General features: G+C 32.8%; 1 protein-coding gene across 3 annotated transcripts; it reads right to left on the bottom strand.

Annotated features, from left to right (window-relative positions):
* Positions 1-118: 118 nt before the first annotated feature.
* On the bottom strand, positions 119-23,128 carry LOC133175508 (protein CBFA2T1-like). 3 transcript variants are annotated; one of them, XM_061310626.1, is made up of 10 exons: positions 22,900-23,128; positions 8,455-8,607; positions 6,257-6,471; positions 5,891-5,980; positions 4,719-4,900; positions 3,995-4,233; positions 3,481-3,548; positions 2,619-2,832; positions 2,269-2,459; positions 119-2,041 (listed from the first exon to the last, which is right to left on the bottom strand). In XM_061310626.1, the coding sequence occupies exons 1-10, from the start codon at positions 22,925-22,927 to the stop codon at positions 1,709-1,711; spliced, it is 1,713 nt and encodes a 570-aa protein (XP_061166610.1). In that variant the 5' UTR covers positions 22,928-23,128; the 3' UTR covers positions 119-1,708. The 3 variants fall into 3 exon arrangements, with proteins under 3 accessions (XP_061166610.1, XP_061166611.1, XP_061166609.1); XM_061310627.1 differs by lacking the exon at positions 22,900-23,128 and adding an exon at positions 10,737-11,252; XM_061310625.1 differs by lacking the exon at positions 22,900-23,128 and adding an exon at positions 9,380-9,489.
* Between the last annotated feature and the right edge of the window lie 777 nt (positions 23,129-23,905).

The raw sequence follows: 23,905 nt of genomic DNA, 5'->3' as shown, positions 1-23,905 counted from the left end.
AGTTAAAATCTGTTTACATTTTCAGCAAACTGAAAAGACCTTTCTGCACTTTCCTGTTAATACAAATATAAATACATGAGACATATTACACATAACAAATAAAGAAAACCTGTTTTTTTTTTGCTTTGAGTATTTATTTTAGAGAATGACAACAAATGTCAGCTCCGGACAGAAACATATAACAATCAAGTATTGCACAGTGTACAAAATTACACACCATCTAACCTCCAGCTTACCCTAATTAGTAAAAGCTATCTCCCTTTACACTGTAAAACAGAGGCTTACAAAAATACTGAATATTTCAGAAGTACATTACTAAATAGAAAAGGAAACAGTCAAATTCTCTGTACCATACACTTACATGACTTGCTATATTTTCTACCCTCTTACCCCACATCTGAGTCAATTTAAAATTATATAATTTTGAATTAAAATGTGTTACTGTCAATTCAGAGTCAAATATCAGCATGGCATTCACCTTAGTGTCCGAGTCGAAGAAATAAGTGGCTACATTACAATTTATTAAGGTAGCCTACATGTATATAAACTGTAAGACAAATCTGGTACATGTGTCAATGGTTGCTGTCAGCCCTCTCCTCTCTAGTACACTGATAATGAGTCTGATTATGTAGGAGATATAACTCCTAATGGACATGATACACTGAAGGAGACTAATGAAAATTAAATAGCAATGTGAAATACAGGAAGTCATTAAAGCAATATCATGATCTTTATAAATGAAAAAAACAAAATATTTTTGATGAAACTATTTTATGAAGTTCAGCACTTTTCCCACAAAGAATGTAGCACCAGATTACTCTAGTACTCAATGAACATACACCCAGACAAAAAAAAACTTTTACGCACACTTAACATTGACATAATTATGAAAATACCATGGATATCAAGTTAAAGCTCACTGTAGAAATTAGTAGCTAACTAATAAATGTCATTAATTATCACAGAAACGAGTTCCAGTACAAAACTCTGTCTACATCTAATATCATACAGACACATGTCGCATTCAGTCCTTCACTGGAAATCTTCCTTCTATACCATGGGAGGTGAACCCAACACAAAAGATCTCCCCGAATCTGTACACACGTAACCTTACACTGAACCCCCCTACATGTAACAGACTTTCCTACAACACAACATCAAGTTAGTACACAACAATGTAGTTAAAGCTAGTTGACAAGCATTTTGGGTCAATGTCTGACCTTTGACCTAATTGTGGGTCACAGTCTGACCTCTGGATATGTCACACTTCTACATCATTTCCATTCCCTAACAAGTAACATTATCAACCTAAACACAGAGCACAGAGTCACAATCAGTAATGACTAGAAAGATTTACTAACTTACAATATATAAGTTTAAAAGACAAGTCCTTTTCAAGGCATACAATGAGAGTTTTCAGAGCAATAAATCTCAGTTGGAGAGGGTAAATATAGTGAGCCCTCTCTCCTGATTTTTTACATGTGTAACCATGGAATGTCAGCCTTACAGTAAGTCTATGTCAGGTATATAGGGTGCACACTGCACATATAAATTCTTATTCAAATTGGTCCAACCAAAATGATACAGAATATTTCCTCACTGATGTCTTTCAATGTGTGAAGAGTTGCCATTATTATCACATGATTATTTTAGGATCCATTCATAAAGCTGACCCCTATGACAGATGTCAGATTATGTTCATTTATTTTTATCCTATCACATCCACATTTTTCTCTGGGGGCGTACTTGAGCGTGAGGCTGCCTTGGGGGGTGAGGAGACTGGACGCCGGGGACTGAGTGAGGGCTGGGGACTGGAAGCCTCAGTTGATTGACTGGGGCTGTGTTTCTGCTGTGGAGGACTGTGTGTAGCAGACGGGGCGCGGTCAGGTCGGGTCTCTGGGATGCTTGATGCTGCGCTTGACTTCCCACACACATGATGGTGGTTTTCCCAGTCCTTGTGTTGGCAGAAGGAGCCACAGTATCGAGCCACATTACAGCCACTGCAGGTCTCGCTTGCCTTCCTACCACAGTTCCAGCAGCTCTATAAACCAAATGCAAAATTTGTGTCATTTACTACACACTGCTAATGTGTCAAGTTATTTCCATTTGGTTGAGGGTTGCCATAATAAAGCAGTACCAAACATCTTTTGATTTTCAAAGTAAGAACTAACCAATAAATTTTCAATGGACTTTCTGAATGAAAAATTTTAAAAACAAAAGACAGTATATCGGTGTTTTATTAAGAATAGAGAGATCTCAGATACCGACCTCACTTGATTCTTCCTGGTGGTTAAACTGAGCCATCACCTCCTCTCTAACTTTTTTGCGGGTCTCCGACAGCGAGCGTTCCATCTTGACCCGTTCTGCAGACACCATTTCTGTCGCCTTGTGTTCTGCGGCTGTCACAGCCTTCTGTAATTCTAACATGGCCTGTCTCTTCACCTCCTGGACAGCCTCTTCTAACAAAATATTAGTGTTCTTAGTTAAAAGTTTTATGGATAGTGCTTTTCTAATAAGATAATGTTAGAAGCCAAAAATTCATCTCCCAAAACAGAAACATTAGAAAATCCATGTATCTTATCCTTAACGAGAGACAACAATAGAAAACCTCCATGTACCTGCTCGTCTTCGTACGTCTGTGACTCGGTCTTCCGTCTGCCTCAGGGTATGAGCCATCAGGTCATTGGATCGCTTCTTCATGTCCACATCCAATCCTTCAGCATGTCGCCTCATCCACAGTGAGAGTTCCTCTCGATCTCGTAAACTTCGCTCCTGTAGCACTGCTAAGGCTCGTTTTGTTTTGTCCACCATACCAATAATACAATTCAACATCTGTCACAAGAAAAGAATTTCAGATTATATTCACAGTTAACCACAAAGATCTTAAATAGGTTACTGATAATATCTACCAAAGACATGTAAACTTAGTTTTAAATGCTTTTTCAAATCCATAAATAATCATCTGAAAGCACAAAACTGTCAAAAAGTTTTCTTTAGCTTGAGTTTTTAGTGATTTGGTCATAGATTAGTGCATGTATGTAATTGTTGCTAATTCAGTCAAATGGTTCTATGAAAGGCCAAGAATTGAAATTTTTGGCAATTTAAACTAAACAGCAAAAATTGGACAACTATTACTGACTTTTGATGAGGTCTACTTGTGACAATACCGACCCGGTCAGGTATTGGTTGACCGAGGCCGAAAGCCGAAGTTAACCAATACTTGACAAGGTCAGTATAGTCACAAGTAGACAGAATTCAAAAGTCAATAACCATTTTATCAAATAATCAGGAATTTTACAACATTTTTCACACTTTAATACTTTGGTATTGGCATCTGTCGGAAGTCTAGACCAACCAGAGAGCATCAACATTCCTGATCATTTAATAATAGAAAATAACTGTTATGTAGTATCCTAAATCTGACTTTTGTGAGAGGTTTCTGAGCATTATTCCAGAAACATAACTACAGAGTACACTTACAGTTTCAACATGTCTCCAGTCATCATCCATCCTTTCCAGAGGGTCAAATGAATCCGATCTGGAGTAGTCTATAATAGGAATAAAATAGCATAATTATCTCATTTAAAGATGGCTTGGTTGATATGGTTTAGTATGATATGGAATGCATAATATTGTCTCTTTGTTTATAAAACTGAGTGTAATACATCTATAAATTGATGTAATGTTTAAATTTTTTTTGTTTATATTTTACACAAACTGTTAAGGCAATATGCTTTTCTTGGAAGTCCATACATCTATGGATTACTCAAATTAAAGGACTAAATTTGTTATTTTATTTTTCGGGACAAAGAAACTTAAACCTTGTAATATTACATTAAAATTGAATATTAAGCAAAAAATATTATAGACATTATATCTATACCAATCATTTCACTTTTACTGTCTTGAGAATTATGAGTTACATGTAGGTACAGTTGTACTGACTATTACTGAAGGGAGGGTATAAATATCTGGGTTATACGTAGGTACTGACTATTATTGAAGGGAGGGTAGTGTCGGTCCCCGCTCCGATCGGTTCTCTCCCTGTCTGCGCGGTCACGCTCTACCCGTTCTCTTTCCCTAAGCTCCCGTGACAGACTAATATCCTCCAATTTGATTGGTCCACTATTGAGGTTAAGTACACCATTAGGGCTAACCCTGGGACTTATTGTCTGATGTCGCTTAGTGGGATTCATTGAGTCCAGACTCATATCAAAATTGTTCTCTTTCCGGCTGAAATCAAAATACTAAATATCAATTATGGTAATTAGAGACTCACTTTAGTCAATAATTAGTTAATTTTTCCTGTAATATATACTCCACAAAGTGATTATGATATACAAGTAGATGCTATATAATTCATTTAGCAGGTACTCAATTTCATCTTAGTTAACAAATATAGACACTTATCGCCATCATTAACACAAAATAAATTGTTTCAAAATACAAGCTATAATCATATCTGAAGATTGATCCTCTTAAATAATGTATAATACTAGAAACAAATGCATGACACTGCTTGGCGTTACATATCTTTGCCAAGTGATTACACACTCTTGGCTTCAAGAATGCTGCTATAATTCATGAATTTAATTAGGAACCATCTGCAGGGTTTTGTCTCAGATATTTCATATTATTTACCTGTCTGTCTATAACTATATCATGCAAAGAGATCCAGTATTTAAATTTGAACGTATCACAGAGAATAACATCCTTACCTGTCGGGGGAGCGACGTTTGCCATTTTCGTTGACATCAACGGAGATGTCCTGCGGCTCTGATGGGGAGGTGTTAGAGGCATCAAAGAGAATGTGTTCATTCTGCGCTAAGAATTGTTGGGGGGTCTGTTTGGCCATCCGTGCACAGTGTAGCAGCTCTCTCTGTAGCAAAGGCAAGTTTGCCTGCAAGCAAACAAGATTTCTTTTCTTAAAATCTTTTTCTCCCCAGTAAATGATCTAGATGACGGTATTACTTGCCTAGAGGAGAAAACTAGTAATCTGATCTTTTACCGTCAACTTGTTCATAAATTAGGTAAAAGTTTAAAGAGGAAGTAAATTCAGTCCACATTAGAATTACTATTAGTTATCCACAGCCAATCAAGGGTGTACAGGGATTTACCCCGGGTTGTATCCCATACACCCTGAGGCCGAAGGATTTACCCCGGGTTGTATTCCATACACTCTGAGGCCTCAGGGTGTATGGAATACAACCTGGGGTAAATCCCCGTACACCCTTGATTGGACCTGGATAACAAATTTATTTCCTATGTACTCAAATATATTCTTTTTAAAACAAGTCCAATCAACTGTGTTTCAAGCTATTGTTAAGATTTACTATGTCCTAAAATGCATCGTGACGTCATGTTATTTGCTTTTTGTCATAGAGAAACTTTGCATTGTGACGTCACGTTTTTTACCCCCAGCTCAAGTCGGGTGTACGGAAATTTACACCCAACTTCGTAACCAATCAAAGCTCGTGTTACAAGCTACATAGAAAATAATTTTAGTTATTCAGATCCAATCAAGGGTTTACAGGGATTTTACCCGGGTTTTATTACATACACCCTGAGGCCGAAGGGTGTATGGAATACAACCTGGGGTAAATCCCGGGCCCACACACCCTTGATTGGACCTGGATGATGAACTGATTTCTTATGTACCCAAATAAATTCTTTGTAAACAAGTCCAATTAACTTGGTTTCAAGCTATCGATAAGATTTTTTACAACCTACAATACAACATGATGTCATGTTATTTGCATTTTATCAGAGAGAAACTATGTATTGTGACAACACATTTTTTACCCCAGGTAACCAATCAAATATTGTGTTATAAGCTGTATAGGAAATATAGGAGTATATGACTGCATGTGTTATCTTTCAATATTCTTACTTTCAGAAATGGTATAACAAAAGGTCTCAAGGGAAAATTGGTTGCCTCCTGCAGTTTGGCATGGAATTCTTCTATTGACAAATGGGAATTCTGAAAAAGAAAAAAAACCTGTCAACAGAAGAAACATGACTTCCCTCATTAGTTTCTCTTTCGGTGACAAATTACGAGATAATCACATGTGGGCCTCTTGAGTACACCACTTGGATGGACTGAAGTGCGCACCGTTTCTCTTTTTTGAATCATCTATCTTCATCATGTGTAAAGCATTGTTGTCACTTTAAGAGGTTTATTCACAAGCTCAGAAGCAAATTACATAACAACAAAATTCTGCATCACCGCGTATGAAGAATTTTGGACTGCACTTACCACAAGTCCGAGGACAAGTGTCCGGACTCGCTCCCCAATATCTGGCGAGATGTCAGAGCCAAACTGTTGTAGGGTTGTCAAGAATCTCTTTAGTTTAGAAAGCTGCCTTGCCCCACAGGCTGGGGGTAGCTGCTGATTCATGGAGGAATTGACCAGAGCTGAGGGGGAAGGGGTTCGTCCATTCATCAATGATAAAGGGGAGTGACTGCCATTTACTAAAATTAAAGCAAAAATAAAATAGATTATTATTCTATTTCAATAAATAAAGCGTGTAATGCCACAATATGGAATTAAACATCTAAAAGCTCTTCCTCAACTACAAAGAAATTTTTATGTGAACAATCAAAGTGCATGCACACAACGCAGTATTAAATGAGAAGTCCTTCCTACCAGACTTCTATAATAGATACTGTGTAATACTCCAGATGCACATTTCCTCCACTCGTAAAAATCACTTCACCAAAAACCATCAATCAGAAGATGACAGAGGAGAAAAAAAATCAATGTGAACTTAAAAAAAACTACAGCTCTGTCAGAATCCACAGACGATAGTAAAAATATTACCAAGTCAGAGAATAATGACTGCTCCCTGCTGATACCTAAACAGCTGCTGTTACAGCCCTACAGACATAAACAGAACATTTGATGTGTGTTTATCCCCCAATTAATGCCTCCCTCTATCATCACTACAGACTGTTGGGTTCTCTCTGTGACCTAGTTAGGGTGTTCACCTGCTTACGATTAAAAGCCACTGTTCATTTTCTGATCATTTGGGGAATTCCCTAAACACCTGTTTCAGGGCCATTTTTTCTTATTTATTTTATGGACTGAACAACCTTTACATTGAAGAGGTCTTTGATAATTATGACATCACACTCACTGCTCCCCCTAGTCAATGTATTCCTTGACACATGTTTTATTGCATGATTAAATTCTCACTGGAAACAGACAGCTGGATACACATCAAATACTAATAATGAAAATAGCTGATCAATAGTGCAATTAAGGTCATAACTACTTGCTATAGATCTTTAACTTGTTTACTCAAGAGAAAAAGTGAAACAAGCAATCATATGAAAGACAGAAAAACTTTGAATAAGTTATGTTTAATAATCTATATGTTGCCAATTTTCATTGTGATATACAGTAAACTTGTTAGTAATACAGATAAAGCAAATTTATGGATATACATACAGCGAAGTTTTTTGAGATCGCTGGCAAAATTAATATCAATTGCTTATGAAATTTTTAGGTTATAACAAACACTGATATAATAAATTAATGGATATAGCAATTAAACTGACTTTGTTTCCGATAGATGTTAAAAATATCATATTTTACATTTTTTATCACAAAATTATAAAGATCTCAAATTTTAATATAATTTTTCATAAGTATTTTTATACAAAATAATTCATCAGAAAACTTTTGTACTTTTAAAGATAAATTTTATACTTAATACCAGAACATATCCATAGTTATACTTGAAGAAAAACATATATATTGCACATATGCCATATATACTATAAAGATTTGTTATAAGAATTACATATACAGCAAAATAAATTCACATTAGTCCCCAGAATTTCGCTAAAACCAAGTTTTACTGTATCTAAATTATCCCTTTTGCCACAAAAATTTTTCTGTGGAATCTAAGCAAGGGGCTTTTGTGGATTTTTTATTGAATATAATTATCACAGATCTAGAAAACTGTAGATTATTGTAAGTCTGCAATGATTAGAAATACTCGAGACTCGAGTTATGACTCAAATTTAAGACTTGCAGCTTGAAAAATCCTTGAGACTGTTGAGTTTTACCTGTGTTGAATTTTTTGTCCCCGACCAAAATTTGACTTAAATCTTGCACAATCTACTTGATATTATTCCTGAGTCATTTATACCTAAGACTTACAGGTGTGTAGAGAATCTTTACCTGAAACTAATACATATTTAGTTATCATTTACTTGAGAGCTGTTTATTTACCCAAGAACTGATGTTTCAGGATTACTGAATGACTTCTGTTTTTACTTGATATGTCTGTTTGGTTACTGGTGTACTTGTGCAATGAATTATAGAGTTGTGAATTAATTTGGGATTTATACCTGTATTGTCAATCATGCAATACATATGAATAGTGAATAAATCATTCCCCATGCATTATGTATCAAAATGATAAACCTGAATCATTAACAATTTACCTGAGAGACTGCTGCTTCCAGAGTGGGGTCTAGAGAGATCCCTGGTAGAGGGGACAGGTATGGACCCACTGGTCATACTTGGTGGGGAGTTGTATGAGAGGGAGGATTTTATATCAGGGGATTCTGGCATACTGCACTTTCTATCACTGTAATCTGAAATAAAACAAACCATGGCTTACAAATAAAATCAAATCTATTCTATAATTACTGGAACTATGGAAATAATTTCCCCTGCTTCTGATATATTTAACTCAGTATAATAGAGATTAGACAGAGAAAATATCTCTGCATCAAAGACAGCCATAGACAGCAGACTGGGTGATGGATGAGGGGTGCAATGACAGGTTAAAAACTCTGAATGCCCCTCAAACATCTGTTTCTATCAGTCTCCATCCACCTTAATTTGATTATCAGAGCCCTGTCAGCTGGCCATCGGATTAGATAATCTATAGGTCTAACACTAATACACATTTTTTTAACTGGCTCCAGTGAATCATCAACTCAAGGGGAGGAAACCCATACTTACAAAACAAACTTCCCTTTTCCTGCAAAATAAGTGGTTTTCCTGTCTGTAACAAGCTAGAGTTACGATGACACACAAAATCCCTCCTCTAATTAAACATTTCAATGTGGTTCTCCTCAGTGACAAACATTACTTCAATTCTATTTTTAGCTCCAAGGGAAGGAGTAGGTTTCTTCCCAAAATAGATTACTGATAAATAACAATTAATACTCCCATCAAACATAGACACACATTTCATTATTATTATCATCAAATAAAATGATGAAATTCAACAATTTAATAAATATCTCAACTTGCTGAGAAATTATGTGATATTTCTTTCCATACCGTTTTCATTTTCTTTTAAGATAAGGGAACGTGAGCTCACTTTTCAAATCGACCATGCCCCATTCCAATATTTACCATTTTCATCATTAAATGTATGCAATGTTACAACCATGCTTCAAGACTGCCTCAAGAATTCCAGCACACTGCCCATAGATATAATCATAAATCCATCTACAATCCACACCATTAAAGACAGTAACACACAAAATACTGTCTTTTCTCCTGCATCAACCTCTTAACACTGTATAAAATGAATGCAGATGATTTAATTTTAATCTTAAGATGCCAGATGACAAGGCCACCACCATGTGCCACTGTTACGCCTGAACAAACCCTCAACCTGGCACCCGTATCCTCAAACGGCCCAATTTATGTCCCCGCATCACAGCAGTTTACAGACAGGGAGTCCCCGCCTCTAAAAGTCCCCCAGAGACAATGAGCATTGTTACAGAGTTACAACATGTAGAGGCCTGCTTACTCACCCATGACCATTTCGACAGGTGACATCTTCACATAGCCCATTCATAAAGACTGCATCTTTATTAAAGAATTAAATGCCTCCAATTTTAAGGGCCATTTTACCCAGTTTTGAATCTGTGCATTATATACATTGCATAAAGTATTAAAATGTGTTCCATGTATTATTGATGACTTTGTGCCTTGTTATGGGGTTGTTATTTCAGAATCAATAAGTTTTAATGTTTCTCCTAATCACCAGCTGTTCAGCCCCTCTCTGTGGAGACTGTATCACATCTGTGCTGATCAAATCTTGAAACAGCTGTTCACCTTTTGTTGCTCACCTTGGTAGGAGAATTCTGGGATCATGAGAGAGCTTTAATGCAGTGTAGCATTTACCTGTCACTTCATTCAGAAAGGTGTAGCAAGGAGAATATGAAATTCAGGAATTACTATTTTTGGGAAATAACAAGTGTTTAGATTTCTTTACAAAAGATTCAAATTTTAAAAAATACAACATTGCAATAATTGTCTGCATTGACCTCAAACACTGGAAAAATGAAAAATTGCCAAAAAAAAAAAAAAAAAAAAAAAAAAAATCGGGAATTCAAAAAAAAAAAAAAAAAAAAAAAAAAAAGTGAAAATTTATAAGAAATAATATCATGTTCTTATTGCAAATAAATAAAGCAATTAATATTTCTATGTACTTATATATATGCATATTAAGTAATAAAATTTGGGAAAATTTTAAGCCATTCTGTGGAAAATATAAAACGATGAAGTGTTTTTTCTGTTTACACACTAATTGCATATGTAACAATATTGACAGTATCAAATACATAGGATTTTTTCAGCCATAGGAAAAATAGGAACATTTCTCCCTTTTCAATTTTTATTTGTTTATTAATTTTTTTTTAATTTCCAAAAGCTCATGCAAGTTCTTCACTGACAGCAGTATAATAAATCTATAGCTCACCTTTAGATTAGTTTAATCTCATGACACCTTCTGCGCTAATAATAAAAAAATCCAAATGTCTCACTTAAACACTGCAAATAGAAAATGTTCTCCACCCCAGTTTTTTCCTTGTCTTACTATCGCTTCAAGCACCACTAGCATGTGATCCAATTGTCACAAGTAGTTAAATGGCTACTTGAAACTTGAGCAAGTATTTACTTATGAAAACGATGAGGATTTTACTGCGTGTTTCCTTCGGTCTTGATGAAAAAGATATATATTCTGTGTCAATTGGTTGTTCGCAATCAGATGATAAACCAATCTATTAAATCAAGCTTATCACTTTCTTTCATCAAGAAAAATATTTTAATCACAAATTAATGTCATAAGAGTTTGTTGTAATTGATGTCCAATAAGAAGTATTTGTTTCTGAAGTGGCACTTTGATTTCCTGGTATATTGTTTGTCTTTATATTCCGTGAGCTGCCTGTGAGCGGTGTTGTAAGTTCACTGAACAGCTGATGGGGAGCTTGGATATATACCACCAATGTGGATTTCATTGATTGTTGGAGGAAAGCAGTCACATATGGCAGGACTGCCAACAGAAACTTTTATCATAATCACAAACCCTCTTGGGGTGTTTTAAGGAAAATCAATCGTGTGTGTGACTATCAGCAAGCCTCTCTTTAAATGTTCCTCATTTTTCAAGAACTATAAGGAACTCCACCAGTGTAAACTCAGAGCAGCAATAAATAGTGTAAGAGACTCAGTGTCAGTAAATAGGTTTAATTTTATATATATATATTCTCTTTTAATTTAAATAAGTGAAAGCAAAAATACTATCATTTCCAAGTTGATTAATACTAAATTTTTGAAATTCTGATGCATCAGCAGTTATCCTTTTTAAATAAATTAAACCCAAAAATTGTTTTTCTGCTTATAAATAGCATATACATGTATTGGTTAGTTGTTTTTTTTCCCAAAAATCATTTCAGAAAAATATTATCAGAATAATAAAACAAGATTTGACATTAATTTTGCCAGGGAAAGACAAACTCTGTATATAAATATATAATATACTGACAGTAAAATATAAAAAAATCATTACAGCTGTGAAATGTATGAAATTTGACCAACCACCACTTATCTCCCTTTCACACAGCTGCCATTTTCCATGGGAACATCTGGCTGAGACGGCCACAGAGACACAATTACGATTAGCTCTACCCTAAAAGCCTGGTTCCAAACCATTCAATATTTTGAGTAATCCAAGAAAATTCCTAAGAAAATTAAATAACGGGATGTGCATCTGTGTTCTTTGTGTTGGGAATATAGCCATTGTCTCTACTAGATCTTCTTTCTATTGTGTCTTCAAGTTTCAGAACAATAAATCTTTGTGCTTCTTTGTATCAATTAATGTTCATCTTACTAATTAATCTAAATTCTTTTGTCTTTTCAAATAAAGCATATTAATACAATTACTTCTACACCTGGGAGATTAAACATTAAAATATGACAGATAAATCTGATGCTAATCAAGTGAAAATATATAAATCAAAGTAAAAAATTACTTTACTGAGAAAAGGTATATATTGCAATTCCCTTACATTTGCAAAGTGGATTGCATATAATTTTTATTAGTTCCAGAGAAAATAAAAATATAGCCTGAGAAAATACGCAAAATCTACTGCGAACCTCCTTAATGTTGGACACATGCTATAGCTAATTGTTTACAAGATGGACTCTTTTCTTTTTGTATCACATGCGTTATGTATTAGACAATAATATTCTACACACAGTGGTATTTAGGAAAAGAAAGTTTAACAAACGGGGGACATTTGGTTTTCATTTCCCTCTATTAAGACTTGAAAAGAAAGGCTGGCTTCCAATGTACACCAGTCATTTGTTCATTAGCAGGTTTTTAGCTCTAACATCTTGCTTCTTTCTCTTGAACAAGGTTATTGAATTGACAGGCTAATTAGAATTCTTCTAAGTAATATTCTTGAACAGTTTAAAATACCTATCTATATTTGTATGTTTAAGATGCAAAAAAATTACAAAAAGAAAGAATTCTGTCTCTGTATCTCTCTTTAAGACTGTTAGAACTCCTGCTATTCTCTGATCATACAGATTTTCTCCTTTAAATGAGCTGCTACCTCTTTAAATGCCCTCCTACAATGTTCTATAGTTTTAGGATGAAATCGTAATTATTCACAGCTCTTAAATGACACATCCAGCAAGATTTATACATGATGACTGGATTGTCATGGGAGTTTACATCTACTCAAAATAAATAATTGATACAATGTCATCTTATAAGAATTTACTTCACCAGATCTCACCTTTGATGTACCTGAAAATCAATCGTTATCAAATACTGTTTTACCTATGGCTTCATTTTATGGAGTTTCTGTAATGGACCAAACACCTGACTGATAAACGAACATCAAGAAATATCCCTTTGTTACTATCAGCCTTTATAGAGCAGATGTTCAATCATATATCAGATAATTCATACACATTAAAAGCTTATTAGAAATTAATAAGACTTATTAATTTAATGATTAGAAATTAATATGACACTAATTTACATATTATGGTGATATAATATATGATATGATATATATAATTCATTACAGTCTCATGTTTATATTACAATTACCATCTTCCAGGAATATCAACTATAATACAAAACAGTTTAAATCAAGTTAATGAAACAATGACTTGAACATTCACTTTTAGCAGAGAACAACTGTTGAGTTGATATAAATTCTAAATCTTAAAATGTTGAAGTACAAACAGGAGTTCATTATTCACCACTCAAAATGTCACCAAGGATTTATACGGGAAAAAACAGGGCTTAAAATTAGGGTTGTCATACCAAGCATCAAAAAACTTATATCAAGCATTACAGTAACCCAGTAATATACAGTGAAACTTGATTATAAAGAAGTGATTGGGACCTGGGATTTTGGTTCTATATAACTAAGATTCTTTAATATATCGATCTGTATAAAGAATGCACTGCAATTTCCTTCAGGATTAAAAAAAAAGTTTCTTTAAAACCAAGATTTCCTAATAAGTAAATTTTATTTAACTGAGTTTTACAGTAGGAAATTAAAATTTGAAAAAAGTGTTTTCAGCCAATCAACTTTAACTATATATACACCTATGTAGATTACCCCCCCCCCCCCCCCCCCCTTCCATTAATGATCTGAATCTTTTAAGAGATATAAAATTTTCATAAAAAGTCCAATAAACTTTGTATGTCTGTAATTCCACATGCAACACTAACAATTACAAACTAACTGAATTCCTTGCTAAATTACTGTAATGTTTCTCTAAAAGGTAACAGTTAAGTACATCACAGGCTTACAGGTACTCAGTATTTGGATTCCCACCTGATGCATGCATTATGGAATATCTACACCAGAAAACATCTGGAGAAAATTACATCTGTTAGACATGCTGGAACCTTCCTGGCATGCTAATTTCAAAAAACAGATGGGCCTTTAAACTAAGGGCCTATCAAAAACATTGCAAAAAAAGATCATTTCCTCAAATCAAGACTCTCCATCCACGAGGCCAGAAAGGTGAGGGGACAAGCTTACTATTTTTGGTAAAAGACCAGACAACTTTTGTAAAAGCATTAAATTTTTCTGTGTGGCCCCGCAGTGGACTAAACTTCTCAAAGAGTTTATGATTCCATGACTAGATTACAATGCAACCTAGCTTACAGGGTATATATCCAAAAATGGCTCAGGCCTAGGTTTACATTTGGCTTGTGAGTCTCAAAATAGCTTACAATTCCAGTTGTAAATCCTTAAACAGGAGCCCTGTATATTTACCACACAAACTGAACTATTTTAAGCATAAATTTGTATTGTGATTCCAATTATAAGAAGTAAAGACTTGTCCCATGGTTCCAAAGTTTAAAGATTACAACTGCATAATGTGTCTTCACTATTGCAATCATAAAGATTATATCATCAAGTTGCACAATGATTTCAAAAATAAAATCTTAAGATATTGGATTAGCCCAGAGATGCCTTGTTATTCTTAAGATGCAAGTTTAAATTTGCTTTGTGATTCAAAAGATAAAAACTTACTTATTTGTTTAAAGATTCCAAACATTAAATGATTTCCTTTATTATTAGTTTTAAATTAATGTTTCATTGACAAATAATACAAACTTAGATTTGCCTTATGATTTCAAAACTGAGTGAGCTAGAAGCTTAGATCTATAGTTCCCTACATTTAGTGTAACAAATACTCCAAATTTACAATACTGTTGTTACCTTAAGACAACAAAACAACACACAATTTTGCTAAAATATATCACAAGAGACCACTGAACTACCAACAACATACCTGTATTGCCTCCCTGCACTTGAATTTCTTGAAATAAATTCTTACAGTATACTTTTAAAAGTTAATATAAAGATAATCTTCATATTGAACTGGGTAAATGTTTTAAATGTGGGAAAATCTGCAATATTTTAAAGAGGAAATTTTCCCTGAATAATCAATAGGAAGAGAACCACCAAAGCCAATACATATATTTTTACAGGAAATCCTACTTCTTCCATGACAGGAAGTTAATACCTTAACCTTGTGGGTTAACTTCCCTTAAGTCAATAAGTCCCATCTCTACAAAGCAACAAAATAATATTAATTCCAATCATTTTAACTATCAATTCCTGAATCAAAATTTCCTTATGAATTTTTTTTGTAAAAATTGCATGATAATACATAAACAACATACAACATAGTTTGATCACAAAAAGCATGGATATATGGTCTCCCTAAGTGTGCAATCTGTTTGCCACCATAAATATAAAAAAAAATCTGGGGAAGCATCTGTTCAGATGAGTTTTTGAAAGAAGCACAAGGGTATTATTAGCGGATACTGCAATAACTCTCTATTGATAATTGTAAGTTTGTTGGGATTCCCTGAGATAAAGGCCAGGCTAATTTTCTGTCATTTTCGGCAGCCTCCACAGCTGTCCATCCAGATTAGACAATAACTAGTTTTATCTTCCATCCTGACCATTTCCACATGGTATTCTCTCAAATACTAGATTAATCAGCCTCTTTGAATGTCATTTTTTACCAAAAGATTTCATTAACAGTGGATTAATTTGAACTAACTGCAACAGAGCACAAAAGCTCCACATCCTTGAAACTATAATTTTGGATATGTCTTAGTAAGTTTGTAATTGCTTTAATAGTGTTGTACAATATTATAGGCTCTAAAGTAATATCCTCTTGCTTAGATATCATAAATATAAAACAAGTAAAAAAAAATATGATGATTTGAACTAAAATAAGAAGAATTTGAATGGAAAAAATAGCATTGACAAAAGAACAACTTTCAGACTAAGGCTGAAATGGCCAGGTTTGATAATCTGCTTACAACAAATTTAAGTGATTGCCAAAAATAAATAAGTAAAGTTAACATTACAAAAATCAGATATATGGTCAAACTGGAATATTCTGGTTAGTCAAAATCATTTCAAAAAAGAACAAGTAGCTAGAGTTTTGTAAATGAAATGCTAATCATGTATTTGATTAATGATAAAATTTGAATGCAAAAAGAGAAAAAAAATATGAATCTTTCTTCCCACACTGGGCAATCATAAGATTTAACCTTGATTTAAAAAAAAAGGCACAGGAAAGTTAATTTAAAACAGACAGGACTTTCAGGCTACTAATTAATAATTTTCTTTTCCTCATAAAAGCTTGTTGACTTTTCAAATATTTTGTTTTCTTTTATTGGATAATTAAGTGGAGACCATTTTTCGGGGTGCTATATTTATGTATCTTGACTCTGACCACTTACAGAATGCTTAATTACTGCTGAACTTGAAAGAGTCTTCATTCTGACACCCAGCAGAGATTTTTTTTTTTTCTAAAATGATCACAAAAATTCAAACTAAGTGCAGTATGAAATCACACATAGATAATAGTGACAGGTTGCACATGTGAGAGCGTTTGAAATGCAAACAGGACTGGCGCCATCATGCCATTACAGACTGTTTTTTGTTTAAGTTGATGAAGGATTACATAGACAGAAGAGAATCGCAGCTCTTCGGAATATCAGCTGCTCACTATGCATCCAAAGAAATGGAAAAACTATTTATCTGCTTCCGAGTTTATGCTCTATGTAGCATTCCCTGATAAATGTTGTGTCAATGTGATAACCACATTTACAACATGCTTAAGAAATCAACTAAATTGAAAAAGGCCCCAAGAACATTTTTCTAACATATACACACTGTATCAATACAGACAATTTTTGTTTGACAATATGTTCCTCTTTATAGACAACATAACACCTTTAATCCTCAAAAATCTTTAACTCCATGGAATTAAATCAAACCTTTCCAATGAAATAATGACAATTTTTCAAAAAGTTCTTATTTGTTCAAACATGTTCATTTGACTGCATGACAGACCTAATCAAACCTTTGCATTCAACCATTATTAAACTAAAAAAGTACTTTTTAACAGCCAAATCAGAATCTAGTGTCACTGTGAAAGATGTTTAATAAAACATGCAGAAAAAAGAACATCATTTATTATCACTCCAAACTTCCTGTCTTGGTACTGGAAATTACTGAAAATCAGAACAGATCACAGATTCCAGTAGACTTGAATTTCAGGTACATCAACTAACAGTTATGTGAGATTATTGTGACAGTCACAGATCTTTACAGCCATTCAAAACCTCTCCAGTATTCAAGCATAATGCTTTTAATGTTATATTTTATAACTAGGAGACTTTAGGACAAAGCTAATCAGCCAAACTCTGGATAAAATCTAGCTCTTTAGTATGGAGTTTTGTCTAAATATGGGTTTCAACATGTCTGCCCTTTTTTGAAGGTATAAGCCATTTTCTTGCTTATATTCAGATGACCTTGACCTTAGACCTCTAGCTTCACAAGGAATCTTCCTGCATTGCTTCCTATTGACTAACAAGTACTTTACATAATTACTTACAAATGTCAATCTCTGCTACTTACTGGATAAGACTGTTAAGAATGCTATGTCTCAATCCTGAACTTGTTAAGTAACAACCACAATAATCCGAGACAGCTGGGGTGGGGAACCAGGAATAAAAACAACGCTACCTACAGAAAGGGAGTTTTTGTCAATCCATCACTATTAACTCATCCATGAGATGTAAGAGATGGTAATAGTTCATATCACAAGTAACATCAAAATAATACTGGAACATGTTTACAATTAGTGAGTATAATTTACAAGTATGGCCTCAGTCATCTCAAAAGATTGTTAGACAATGTTTGAGACTTGAATCTCTGACTGTAAAAGGTAACTTTACTATTGTAAATCCCTTACTAGTAAAATATCTTTTCTATAACAGGTAATCTAGCTATTGTAAATCCCTTACTAGTAAAATATCCTGTTACAGGTAAATTTACTATTGTAAATCCCTTACTAGTAAAATATCTTTTCTATAACAGGTAATCTAGCTATTGTAAATCCCTTACTAGTAAAATATCCTATTACAGGTAACTTTACTATTGTAAATCCCTTACTAGTAAAATATCTTTTCTATAACAGGTAATCTAGCTATTGTAAATCCCTTACTAGTAAAATATCTTTTCTATAACAGGTAATCTAGCTATTGTAAATCCCTTACTAGTAAAATATCTTTTCTATAACAGGTAATCTAGCTATTGTAAATCCCTTACTAGTAAAATATCCTGTTACAGGTAACTTTACTATTGTAAATCCCTTACTAGTAAAATATCTTTTCTATAACAGGTAATCTAGCTATTGTAAATCCCTTACTAGTAAAATATCTTTTCTATAACAGGTAATCTAGCTATTGTAAATCCCTTACTAGTAAAATATCCTATTACAGGTAACTTTACTATTGTAAATCCCTTACTAGTAAAATATCTTTTCTATAACAGGTAATCTAGCTATTGTAAATCCCTTACTAGTAAAATATCTTTTCTATAACAGGTAATCTAGCTATTGTAAATCCCTTACTAGTAAAATATCCTATTACAGGTAACTTTACTATTGTAAATCCCTTACTAGTAAATATCTTTTCTATAACAGGTAATCTAGCTATTGTAAATCCCTTACTAGTAAAATATCCTATTACAGGTAACTTTACTATTGTAAATCCCTTACTAGTAAAACATCCTATTACAGGTAACTTTACTATTGTAAATCCCTTACTAGTAAAATATCTTTTCTATAACAGGTAATCTAGCTGTTGTAAATCCCTTACTAGTAAAATATCCTATTACAGGTAACTTTACTATTGTAAATCCCTTACTAGTAAAATATCTTTTCTATAACAGGTAATCTAGCTATTGTAAATCCCTTACTAGTAAAATATCCTATTACAGGTAACTTTACTATTGTAAATCCCTTACTAGTAAAATATCCTATTACAGGTAACTTTACTATTGTAAATCCCTTACTAGTAAAATGTCTTTTCTATAACAGGTAATCTAGCTATTGTAAATCCCTTACTAGTAAAATATCCTATTACAGGTAACTTTACTATTGTAAATCCCTTACTAGTAAAATATCTTTTCTATAACAGGTAATCTAGCTATTGTAAATCCCTTACTAGTAAAATATCCTATTACAGGTAACTTTACTATTGTAAATCCCTTACTAGTAAAATATCTTTTCTATAACAGGTAATCTAGCTATTGTAAATCCCTTACTAGTAAAATATCCTATTACAGGTAACTTTACTATTGTAAATCCCTTACTAGTAAAATATCCTATTACAGGTAACTTTACTATTGTAAATCCCTTACTAGTAAAATATCTTTTCTATAACAGGTAATCTAGCAATTGTAAATCCCTTACTAGTAAAATATCCTATTACAGGTAACTTTACTATTGTAAATCCCTTACTAGTAAAATATCTTTTCTATAACAGGTAATCTAGCTATTGTAAATCCCTTACTAGTAAAATATCCTATTACAGGTAACTTTACTATTGTAAATCCCTTACTAGTAAAACATCCTATTACAGGTAACTTTACTATTGTAAATCCCTTACTAGTAAAATGTCTTTTCTATAACAGGTAATCTAGCTATTGTAAATCCCTTACTAGTAAAATATCCTATTACAGGTAACTTTACTATTGTAAATCCCTTACTAGTAAAATATCTTTTCTATAACAGGTAATCTAGCTATTGTAAATCCCTTACTAGTAAAATATCCTATTACAGGTAACTTTACTATTGTAAATCCCTTACTAGTAAAATATCTTTTCTATAACAGGTAATCTAGCAATTGTAAATCCCTTACTAGTAAAATATCCTATTACAGGTAAATTTACTATTATAAATCCCTTACTAATAAAATATCTTTTCTATAACAGGTAATCTAGCTGTTGTAAATCCCTTATAAGTAAAATATCTTTTCTATAACAGGTAATCTAGCTGTTGTAAATCCCTTACTAGTAAAATATCTTTTCTATAACAGGTAATCTAGCTATTGTAAATCCCTTACTAGTAAAATATCCTATTACAGGTAACTTTACTATTGTAAATCCCTTACTAGTAAAATATCCTATTACTGGTAACATATCTATTATAAATCCCTTACTAATAAAATATCTTTTCTATAACAGGTAATCTAGCTATTGTAAATCCCTTACTAGTAAAATATCCTGTTACAGGTAAATTTACTATTGTAAATCCCTTACTAGTAAAATGTCTTTTCTATAACAGGTAATCTAGCTATTGTAAATCCCTTACTAATAAAATATCTTTTCTATAACAGGTAACTTTATTATTGTAAATCCCTTACTTAAGTAAAATATCTTTTCCATAACAGGCAATCTAGCTATTTTAAATCCCTTACTAATAAAATATCTTTTCTATAACAGGTAACTTTACTATTGTAAATCCCTTACTAGTAAAATATCTTTTCTATAACAGGTAATCTAGCTATTGTAAATCTCTTACTAGTAAAATATCCTATTACAGGTAACTTTACTACTGTAAATCCCTTACTAGTAAAATGTCTTTTCTATTACAGGTAATCTAGCTATTGTAAATCCCTTACTAGTAAAATATCCTATTACTGGTAACATATCTATTATAAATTCCTAACTAGTAAAATGTCTTTTCTATAACAGGTAATCTAGCTATTGTAAATCCCTTACTAATAAAATATTCTATTACAGTTAACTTTACTATTGTAAATCCCTTACTAGTAAAATATCCTATTACAGGTAAATTTACTATTGTAAATTCATTACTGGTAAAATGTCTTTTCTATTACAGATAATCTAGCTATTGTAAATCCCTTACTAGTAAAATATCCTTTTACTGGTAACATATCTATTATAAATCCCTTACTCATAAAATGTCTTTTCTATAACAGGTAATCTAGCTGTTGTAAATCCCTTACTAGTAAAATATCTTTTCTATAACAGATAATCTAGCTATTATAAATCCCTTACTAGTAAAATATCCTATTACATGTAAATTTACTATTGTAAATCCCTTACTAATAAAATATCCTATTACTGGTAACATATCTATTATAAATTCCTTACTAGTAAAATATCTTTTCTATAACAGGTAATCTAGCTATTGTAAATCCCTTACTAGTAAAATATCCTATTACAGGTAACTTTACTATTGTAAATCCCTTACTAGTAAAATATCCTATTACACGTTACTTTACTATTGTAAATCCCTTACTAGTAAAATGTCTTTTTTATTACAGGTAATCTAGCTATTGTTAATCCCTTACTAGTAAAATATCTTTTCTATAACAGGTAATCTAGCTATTGTAAATCCCTTACTAGTAAAATATCCTATTACAAGATTGCTATTAAACCTTTCTAATATTACAATATTCTGAATATAAATGAAAACTCTTCACCTGAAAAGTAGATGTACTTTTGAATGGTTTGTTGTGGATACCCATGAGTAATACAGAACTCTGATGTGGGTAGAGAATTTAAGAGTACTAGGGGAGGTCTAGTGAGTGCTGGCACCTTGTCTTTATCAGTGTCAGCGACACCAGACCTATAGCTGTCACTATCACACATACCAATGGAGAAACATAATCAACTTTTGTGGAATTCTTCTGCCGGGGCGAATTATTACACAAATGTAATATTATGTTTTTGACAGTCCGATTTTGCTTATACTTATAACTTTAACTACTCGAACTTCTTATTTTGTTTTTAAATTAGAATAAAACATGCAATTTTGAAACTGCTCCTTAAATCTCTAAGAAACTGAAATCTCCTCCTAACACTGATATGACATTGACAGATCTTCAGGATACGACTGAGACAACCAGTTTGATGAATTTATTCTTGGAAAAATATTTTTTCAGGCAAGGAATACAAGAATCATTAATCATTCATCCATAATTAGCTTAAAAATCCATTGTTGTATGATTACAATTTTAATGATTTTTATAATAACTTAATTTATAATCTTGGTGTTCAGCTGGCAAATAACAAATTTGGAGAAATAAATACATAATTAATATCTCCCCATCCTGCAATTAATTCTTATTTTCTTCATCCTCATCTATACACAGAAGAAAACCCCACGATAATAAATTAATGATACATACTTATGGAAGAGGTAGTATTGATCTGAAGGTTTTAATTTTTAAAACAAATGATGCTGGCCTAGCACCTGCCTCCCCTCTATAGCTCATCAATACAACAATATCTGAGGGACCCAGTCAGATATTGTGTATAGTATTGATAAATACAGGGATCTGAACCACCTGCTAAATCCACAGAGAGACTACTCTCATTTAACTGTCCTCTTCTATTATCTTAACGGGGCTGCAGACACTGAACATATTGCTCAAAAAACACAACATATAACTCATGTGAGCTCATTGGAATGCACCACTTTAAATAATTTTTTTTTACCATTCTATATAATTGTTGGGATTTTTTTATGCATATGTTTTCAATGAAAATGCCAGAAGTGGAAATTTTTGAGCAATTTCACACAACAGTCATTCTCAACTTATATTAGAGATCACTTTTTGCAACTAAAAAAAAATTATAAAAAAAAAATAGTAGGCCAAATGTTAAACAGTACAGATACTTGCCAATCTTAAACATGTTATACAATTTTAATGAGACCCATAATAAACATCTCAATGACCAGATAATCAAAGAGAATCTAACCTGAAATGACTGTCTTCAACAACATCATACTACAGAAAAAAGTGTGGATCAATCAGGGAAATGTAACTCCTGATACCAAGGGGAGGTAAGCCTTCACTGGGGGAACTCCCACATCAGAACAATAAAGAAAACAAGGAACAATTCCAAACTCATCAATAAAAGTTTCCGGAAGAGTGTTCAAAAGATGGGTACAAGTTTCCTGCTACAAAATTCCTGTAGGAAATTAGTCACATTTCCTGAGTGGCTTTCTGTAGATAAGATTGTCCAGTGTGCTCTATAGCACATGGGAAATCCTGCACATGTTTTATGATCAGCACATGCAATCTTGTAGGTGGCAAGTTAGTAAATAACCTTGACATTTTAATACTGTTATATTTGGACCTAATGTTATTATTTTTTTACTGTTTTATTTGCTAATCATATGGGAAGTATTCCTACCCTCTGACTTAAATGCAATTCAGATTTACCTTTCATGATCTCAACCTCTTGTTTTGTTGTTGTTTTTTTTGTTTTTGTTTTTGATTTGCTTTGTTTTTTTTTTTTTGTTTTTTTGACATTATTGTGGTGAAATAAAAAATGAATTTAAAATAATTGAAAATATCCTAGTATTTCTCTTACAAGTTATAAATTACATTATCAAAGACTTTTAATTTTAAATTTTCAAAAGTTTAAGAAATTTTCCAGAATCAACAAAAGTTGCAGATAATCAAAAGCTTGTATTGAAATCCTGCAGAAAGGTAGGGTGAGACTTTGATCTCCTGCCTCGTGTATTGTGACAACATATGGTATGTTTCCTAATTGATTTGAAGGTTTTTAATATTCCGTCAGCACTCGAGTGCCCGTGTTATTAGACTGTGAGAGAACAAGTGCCAGGTCATCTGTCACAAAATCTGCTGTCATTATGTCATAAATCTGTTCGTTAGCAATAAAAAGAAGCATGCATCATATTCTCCCTTCTTCAGCTTTCTTTTTCATTAATAATTCTTATAAATTAACATTGAATCCT

This window comes from Saccostrea echinata, unplaced genomic scaffold, assembly GCF_033153115.1.
Source record: "Saccostrea echinata isolate AGI-Se365-2 ecotype Australia unplaced genomic scaffold, CSIRO_AGI_Sech_v1 ptg000062l, whole genome shotgun sequence".
In the NCBI taxonomy this organism is placed as follows: domain Eukaryota; kingdom Metazoa; phylum Mollusca; class Bivalvia; order Ostreida; family Ostreidae; genus Saccostrea; species Saccostrea echinata.
This window is presented reverse-complemented; position numbering and strand designations above follow the sequence as displayed.